Source organism: Rhodamnia argentea, chromosome 6, assembly GCF_020921035.1.
Source record: "Rhodamnia argentea isolate NSW1041297 chromosome 6, ASM2092103v1, whole genome shotgun sequence".
Taxonomy (NCBI): Eukaryota; Viridiplantae; Streptophyta; class Magnoliopsida; order Myrtales; family Myrtaceae; genus Rhodamnia; species Rhodamnia argentea.
Window position 1 is genome coordinate 6,556,667 of NC_063155.1, and position 8,040 is coordinate 6,564,706.

Here is an 8,040-nt window from a genome sequence, read left to right on the forward strand (position 1 = left end):
TGCAATACGTAGTATCAAACACCAACACATCACCAAAATAGTCGTAATCAAATTTGAACAAGCTATCTCTCCAAAATAGATTTGTCAACCTACCCTCTTGATCTACTTACACAAGATAGAAAAATATCGGGTTTTGTATTTGCATGCAATAAAAATGATTTAGAAGACTTTGGCAATCCCCCCACTTATAACATTGGATCTTTCTGTCTGCAAGTGATTTTGAGCATCACGTAAGATGAAACGCAAGTTTTGGCTCCCTCCTACTCTGTTTGCTAACAAGTCAAATGAAAAAGTCCCTCCAATTCCAGATTTAGCCATATTAGCTAGGACAGCCTTGTCGCTATTAGGTATCATTCTTTCACATCCTATCAAATGCTTTTGATCTTTGGGTATAAGTGCATGATTATGCTTAGAAACACACTTTATAACTTTATAGACACCATTATCCACCTTAAATTTGATATGAACAAAACAACCGCATCTAACTTCAAACCTCTCATAGTTTCTTTCTTTATCGGATATGCTGTGAGAACACCCCTCACAATTACATACAAACATCCATCGGGTTATTTTTCTTTTAGCATTTCTAACCACCTTAGCCTTCCTCACTCCATATCCTTTGCCAATTGTATAAGCCACATAATCATTATATACTTCAAGTTCATTTGAAAAAATCATACCTACTGCAGGTTCAAAACTTTTCTCTAAATCACACATTACGATTGCGTTTGGAAAGGCTTTTGAGGAAAATCTTTGGGAAAATGTGAATATCTTTAGTCCGAAGGGATTTAGTGAAATACAAAAGTTGTTTGATAAACTGTAATTGAAAAGTGCCTTGGGAAGAAAGTTTGGAAAAATGTTGTTTGATAAACAAATATTTGGAAAGTCAATGACCTATTTAGATTTTGTTTATTCTAATTTGTTTAAAATTGGAAAAAGTAAACTATCCAAGCCTCAAAAACACCATGCACTACATTTTTCCCATGCACTGTTCACTTTTTATTTTAATTTGCCCACGCACTGTTCATCTTCTCCTTGCAAATTTGGGAGTTTACAATAATGGAGGAGATGGACAGACGCCCGGCTCGTGTGACAAAGACCGTTGGGGGATCACGTGACACCTAAGTCGAGTCACCGAGGGTCGCGTGGAGGCAGTTACCTTCCGCTTGACTCGTGCGCCATCGGAGTTCGGATATACCGCCCGGCTTGCCCAACGCCGAACTTGAGAGAGGCACACCTAAGGTCCGGCGGCCTCGTTGTTGCTCGCCCGAGGTTGCGCAACCTCGGCGTCAAGTCGCCGAGGGTCACGCGGCTGCGGTTATCTTCCACCCGACTCGTACAACATCGAAGTTCGGATCTACCGCCCGGCTTGCCCAACGCCGAAGTTGAGAGAGGCACGCCCGAGGTCGAGCAACCTCATCATCGGTCGCCTAAGGTCGCGCAACCTCGATGTCGTCTCGCCCGAGGTTGGGTCAATGCTTGAAGGCTAGATTGAGGAGAGGTCGTCGTGGCTAGTTGCAAGGGAGCTCCAGATCCGAGGGCGGCGTGCTTTGGCTGTATTAAGATTCTAGAGAGAGCAAGGGCTAAACTTGAGATTATAGTAAAAATGAGAGGATAATAAAGGTAAAAAAAAAATTGTTCATTCTCGGCAGCATACGGAGATTGCTAGAAAGCCAAGACTGCCTTGGGCAGCCTCTTGGAAGCTTACTTTCACCGAAGGATGTTTTGAAAAACATTTCTAAACACCTAGACTTTGGCCTAAGGAGCATTGGACACCCAAAGCCCCTTGGAAAAGCCCTTCCCAAACACATCCTACATGTGCAAGATGGGAAGTTTCATGTTGCAATGAAAAGAAAAAAAAAGTACTTAACATAGTGTCTTTACAAACAAAATAACATCTCATCCGTTACTTAAAAAAGAAAAATATATCTCTCATAGCATGAGTGATGAATTCCCTCTAATTTAGCCATTCGATAACTTTGCATGTACAAAGTAATTGATGCGACGACTTTAAAAAAAAACAACGACGACTTGAAAAAAAAAAAAAAAAGCAACAATAGCTCCAGAATGTTTCATTTTATGCTCATGCCTATTATCTAGATATGTCTAATAAGGCTACTATGAAATCTCGATAAAACGAGCTTCAATGCAGCAAAAATCGCAATGAATGGATGTTTTGGGAGAAAATATTAAGTGATCCTGAAGTACCACGTCATCTCTAAGCCATAACATAAAAAATTTAACACGTGTCCTTGCAAGTCGCACTCTCAGCAAATTTTCAAAATCCTCCATCTCCGTTACTACTTCCCCCTTATCCTTCTCTGTGTCTTCCCGAAGACTGCTCTTTCTACCCATCCCACTTCATCCAAGAAAATCTGCTCACTCACTCTCTCAACACAATTGTTGCCAAAAATCACAACACACCAACGCTCTCTCTTATTATTCTCTCTCTACCTCGCACACCACGCTCTTCCCCGTGAATATATTCTCCTCCCCCTGGCGTTCCATCCTCTGTTCTATTCACTCCGTTCTCCACTTGCTTGCTCTTGGGCTTGCTTCGTCCCGACGAAGCAAGCGGTGGAACCGCATACTCTAGAAATGGATGATGAGTATGCTAAGCTCATCAGAAGAATGAGCCCACCCAGGCCTCTCTCTCTCTCTCTCTCTCTCTCTCTCTCTCTCTCTCTCTCTCTCTCTCTCTCTCTCTCTCTCTCTCTCTGGGTTTCTTTGTTTGGGTCAGCTTTTGCGCCCGAGCCGGTGGATTTTGGACAAGGTTCATGTGTCCGTGCCGATGTCCGTGTCGTTTCTTCTAATCGCATCCCTTTCTCGGTGATAATGGTGGAGAGAATTGTGTCGATTTTATCGTTCCCAATCGCTTTTGGGGTTTGTCTTTGGGTGCTTTGAGGTTTCGTGTGCAAGTTCTTGCGGTGTTGCGCCACTTTGAATTTATATTTTCTTTTTCCCCCATTTTCCTTCGGAACTTATATTTGCTGTTGACTATGATGCGTCCGGTCATTTACTTCTATTGTTAGATGATTGCGGGCCTGTTTGGTTCAGCATTGCAAATGAGCATTGGGGCTCTAAAGTCCCTTGGCCAAATGCAAATGGTGTTTGGTTCATTTTTTGACTCACTTTGGGAAGATACAATTGCATCTCAAATGCTCTCCAAAGTTCCTTAGCCCAAAGTACCTCCAGAGGTACTTTGGGCTAAGGAACTTTGGCGAAATGCAACTAATTTTTTTATTATTTTAATTTTTTCACCTTTGCTTGCCGCCGTTGCCGGTCGTCGTCGCCGCCGCCGGTCGCCGGTCGTCGTCGCCGCCACCGCCGCCCGTCGCGGCCACCGCCGCCGGCAGCTGCCGCTTTTTTTTCAAAAAGAAAAAATATTTTACAAAGTTCATTTTTCACCAAACAACATTTTCGTCAAAGTTGCTTTTTAAATGTGTTTTTAAAATACACTTTACCAAACACTACTTGCATTTTGAAAAGGCCTTTAGCCCAAAGGTATTTGCATTTTCTCAAAGTCCCTTGGCCAAATGCTGAACCAAACAGGGCCTGTATCTTTAAGATTGCTTCTACAACCTCTTTGTTCCCCTTTTTGTTGGGTGGCCTTAAATCTCAGGATATATTTTGCGTACTTGGATTTTATTGTTTATAATTAAAATTACAGCAAACATTGTAGGAGCTGATTTTATTTGGTATAGGTTTTATGATCTTCATTATCTTAGTACTACAAACACTAGGGAAAAAAAAGGGTTACAATGCGGTGATTACTGTTTTTTGTAGTTGCTATGTTACTCTACCTGTCAACTGTGATGCTAGAAGGACATAAAGCTATCCTCTCATATTGTATAAATGAAGTGGTAGCTTTTTGTTCAGATTCATTTGCCTTTTCTATGGACATCAAGGTTACGAAATTTGACCGAGGAAGCCACTAGAACTTCAATGTCATGCCCACACTTATCAATCCATCAGTAACCTCGTGGATAAGTACAAAAAGAAATATTGTGTCAATTGCTCCACTTGTGCCTGCCACCTACAACAGTCTATTAGGATTATTGCTAACATTTGTCAGATGATTCCTAAAGAAATAATTACACAAATAACCTTTAAATTTTGGCTCAATATTTCTCTAAACTTTTAATTTGTTCAATGTGGTCATTGAATTTTTGGTACATATTTGATCCAATCCATGAACTATATGAAGATGTTCAATATTGTTCCCGAACTTGAACTAATGGAAGGACAACTCGAATATTTTCATATACCTCGGAGACTAAATTGAATATATATAAAAAATTCAGAGACTATATTAAACAAATTAGAAGTTCGGGGATAGCATTGCGCATTAAGCTAAAGTTCATGGGCCACGTTGAACAAGTTAAAAGTTTATAGATGAGATTGCCCATTAGGCCAAAGTACATGAATCATTTGTGTCATTTTCCCAATTCTGAAAAAATGCGAAACGAGACAAAAGACATCATCAAAATAATCAATGAAAGGAATATAACTCCTCCTTTTTTTTTTCCTTCCCTAGTTTTTCAGAATTCCATGACCTTTGGAGCAAATCTGAGCAGCCTGACCAAGGAATTGGGCAGGAACTTTCTAGCAAACAAGAAGCACACGGTCGTGCTCTTCCCATTGTACTCGCACTTCCTGCTTCCATCACCTCTCAACCTCTTCAAGAACTCAACGGTCACCTGCCCCCGGATGAACCGGGCTGGGTGGGGCCCGCCCCGCGACCAGTCGACCCAGGTCAAGCTCCGGTTCGAGTTCCTCTGCCAATACTTGATGCTCATGAGCGTGGGCAGGTAATGCTCGTCCGCGTAGCACGAGCCCTTGCAGAACCTCCTGAACGTGGAGAAGTACTTGGTGTCCGAGACCACCTCGATCGCCAGGTCCCGGTCCATCTCGAACCACTGCGACCCTTTCCGCCACTGCTTGATCCGGATGGCGGGCAGCATCCGGGGGTTGTACCGGCCCCGGCCCACGGGCCCGGGCTCGTCAAAGGCCTCGACGAAGGACTTGGAGGACCCGACGAGGTAGGAGTAGACGGTGGTGAAGTTGAAGAGGGGGATGCAGGACTCGGATAGGAGGACGAACCGCTGGTTCGAGATGTCGAGCAGCGCGTTGGCGAGGAGGCGCCGCTCGGCCTCCACCATGTTGAAGTTGCCCCACTGGACCTCCTGCACGAGCCCAAGAAATCGAAAGTCCTGGCTCAGCTAAGTTGCATCTAGTTGAGCCCAACTACAAAAGCATGCCAGAAAATATTTCTGCAATATGAACTGAAGATTTTTCTTTCCTTTTTTTTTCTCTTTTTATTTTCATTTTTCTGCCCTCAATTTTGAATTGAAATTCTTTTGGTTACTAAAGAGGGCTGCGATTGGGCAAAAAAAAAAAAAGAGGGCGGCGATATTTTTCCTTTTTCTTTTCGATTGCACGAAAAGGAAAATTTTTTCGGGTACGATACACGTTTCATTATAACTGAATTTGGAATTGGAAGGTTTCAATCGAAGCTCTTGGAGTTTCCGGCGTCTAAATTCGGCTTCTACACCTTTTTCACTTTCCACAGAAGGGACGCCGACAAGAAAGGAATGGCGAAAAGGACGCGAGGGCATTGGAATTTCTCTCTTTTCCATTTGCAAAAGGAGTAGAATCCAAGCTAAGTCTCGAATATGGCAAATTCCATGCGATCGATCTCCCCACGATCGCTTGTGAATAGCACCTACCAGGACGGGCTCGGGCAAGCTCGGTCGAGTGACTTCATATCACGAGTTCGATCCCCTCTATCCCTAGAGCGGTATCAGATCCCGGGCGGCCCGCCTGCCGGGCGAACCCCCGTTACTTAACTGGGTCATGAGCTATCGGCGAGTTCGAGGATCCCGGATTATCCCTCGATTTTCTAGCTACCCGATTATGCATATTATTAGCACTTTTCTCGACTTAAATAACAACTTAATGAATATTTTCTTCATGTGAATAAATATTTGTTGACATAGATAGCTAAAGCGAGTCCGGGACCTGTTCAAAGCCGACGAAAGAACTTGCTTCTTTCGTGAACATGTGTTAGGGTTACATAGGCCGTAACTTAAAGGTAGCTAAGCTTAAACATAGGTTAGTGTCCGATTAAAGCCGTCACTTAATGTGGCATTTAGACAGCCTAGGGTGACACACATTTAAGGTTTCATCGATTTTGTGGTTTGGTTTTAGTTAAGATCGAACTAAATTCATGGATCAAATTACGAAATTATGCATAATCTAGACCAAGATCATGAGAGTATACGCGTGAAAGATTGGACTTTTAAAGATGGATGCTCGTCACTGACCTTGCTAGGAATTCTCCGGCCGTGGAAGACTGAGCCTTCGCTCTCACCGTTGCCTGCCGTGGCGTCGAACGTAGGATGGGAGTGGACGTAGATGGAGAAGAGACCATCATGCCCTCGGAAGAACATCTCCCACAGCGGAGCGAGCGGTAGAGGACCTCTCGTCAGGAACAGGAAGGCGACCTTGGGGACGCGCTTGAAAGGGTATTGCGGCCGTTTGGGAGCCATGGACGCCCTCCAGAGGAGCTCCTTGTCGTCCATGCCGTGCAGGGCGGCCGGCGGGTCCAAGAAGTCGCTCAGGACGGCGCCACACCATCGCATCGGGGTTTGGTTGAAGAGGGAAGGCGGCGAAGGAGGCAGCGGCGAAGGCGGTGGTGGCGAGGTGGGGTTTTGGGGGGAGAGTTGATTGTGGTTGTTGAGTTGGAGGGATAGGTTGAAGGAGGAGAAGTTTTTGAGAGAGGTGGAGAGGGTGAGCCCGAGGGCCAAGCCGGAGGCGAAGAGGAGGAAGTAGTGGATGAGGTGGTGGAAGTGCATATGGGCGGTGAAGCGGGTGAGCTTCGACGGCGGTGGCGGTGGCGGCGGCGGTTGTTGCTGTTCATTCTTCTTCATTGTTTACTTGAGAGAGAGAGAGAGAGAGAGAGAGAGAGAGAGAGAGAGAGAGAGAGAGAGAGTTGGCCTCTTAGATATTGAAGAAGCTGGCGCCAAGTTGTCCTTGTTACTCTATGACTTCTCCAAACTTATTTCCACAAGTTGGGATTTGAATTGTGAAAGAAATCTATTTTTTTTTTTTTATGATTTCTTGGCCATTTCACTAATTCCATAAATGGTGGGTTTTTCCCTTTACAACAGCATATGTAAATACTAAGGAAGCCGAGACTGGACACAATAAAAGAATGCATATAAACATATATGCAAACAAGAATTTCTTTACTAATTTACTACGTAGTTTGCCATAGGGGAATTCGTGCCTTAATTGAGAAATTTTCCATCGTCGCGGACAACTATACACAAGAATTCGTGGCATGCGAATGATTCATCAACTCGAATGTGAACCGGCGAATTGACGTGTACACATAAATTATACCGCGGTTCAATCATGACAAAATTTACATAAACGGTAGAGAGGTTGTTGTTCACGAGGTGCATGCTATGGTTTGTTTGTTGTCGAACCAAACCGGACAAGATTTATTTGATTTTTGGAACGTATCATGTGGAGGCCTCAAGCCCAGCCAACGAGACTTGTGTCTTTTTAGAGGAGTTTAAAAATAAAGAATGAAAGAGGGAGACTGATTGAGAGACACAAATTAAAGTTTGATATTTACTGTTTCTCAACTTTGCAAGCGAAAAATGTCTAGAATTTTGAGTACATCCTCACTATTATCGGACTAGAACAAGCAAAACAACCCGGACGCTTCGCCACGGAATAGGATTTTATTCGTGGTTGGATGGTGTTCTTGTGATACGATACTTAACACGGGATCGGTAAAAGAAGAGAAGACGATAAAGCGATTGACAAGGAAATTAGCAAAATCTTTCATTTTGTTTGTAGATGGAAATCAAATCGCATATGTTAAATAGAGGTCAATCTTCCGGAATTATAATGTCTGTAATTATTTGAAAGAGAATGAGAGAGTTATGACCCAAAAAAACAAGCTAGTTAATTAAAAAAAAAGATCTTTTCGAGTAAAATAATTAGATTGCGATGAATAAAGAGAAA

The 8,040-nt window shown here is 43.4% G+C and overlaps 1 protein-coding gene across 1 annotated transcript; it reads right to left on the bottom strand.

Annotated features, from left to right (window-relative positions):
• Nucleotides 1–4,430: 4,430 nt before the first annotated feature.
• On the bottom strand, nucleotides 4,431–7,013 carry LOC115743633 (glycosyltransferase BC10-like). Its single transcript, XM_030678489.2, has 2 exons — nucleotides 6,327–7,013; nucleotides 4,431–5,186 (listed from the first exon to the last, which is right to left on the bottom strand). Exons 1-2 carry the CDS (start codon nucleotides 6,930–6,932, stop codon nucleotides 4,542–4,544), a joined length of 1,251 nt encoding a protein of 416 aa, XP_030534349.1. The 5' UTR covers nucleotides 6,933–7,013; the 3' UTR covers nucleotides 4,431–4,541.
• Nucleotides 7,014–8,040: the final 1,027 nt, after the last annotated feature.

Excerpts from the sequence above, each read along its gene's own strand:
- LOC115743633 (XM_030678489.2), bottom strand. The coding sequence starts at position 6,932 with ATGAAGAAGAATGAACAGCAACAACCGCCGCCGCCACCGCCACCGCCG. Across the intron at positions 5,187-6,326 it reads GCCGGAGAATTCCTAGCAAG|GAGGTCCAGTGGGGCAACTT; the intron begins GTCAGTGACGAG and ends GGGCTCGTGCAG.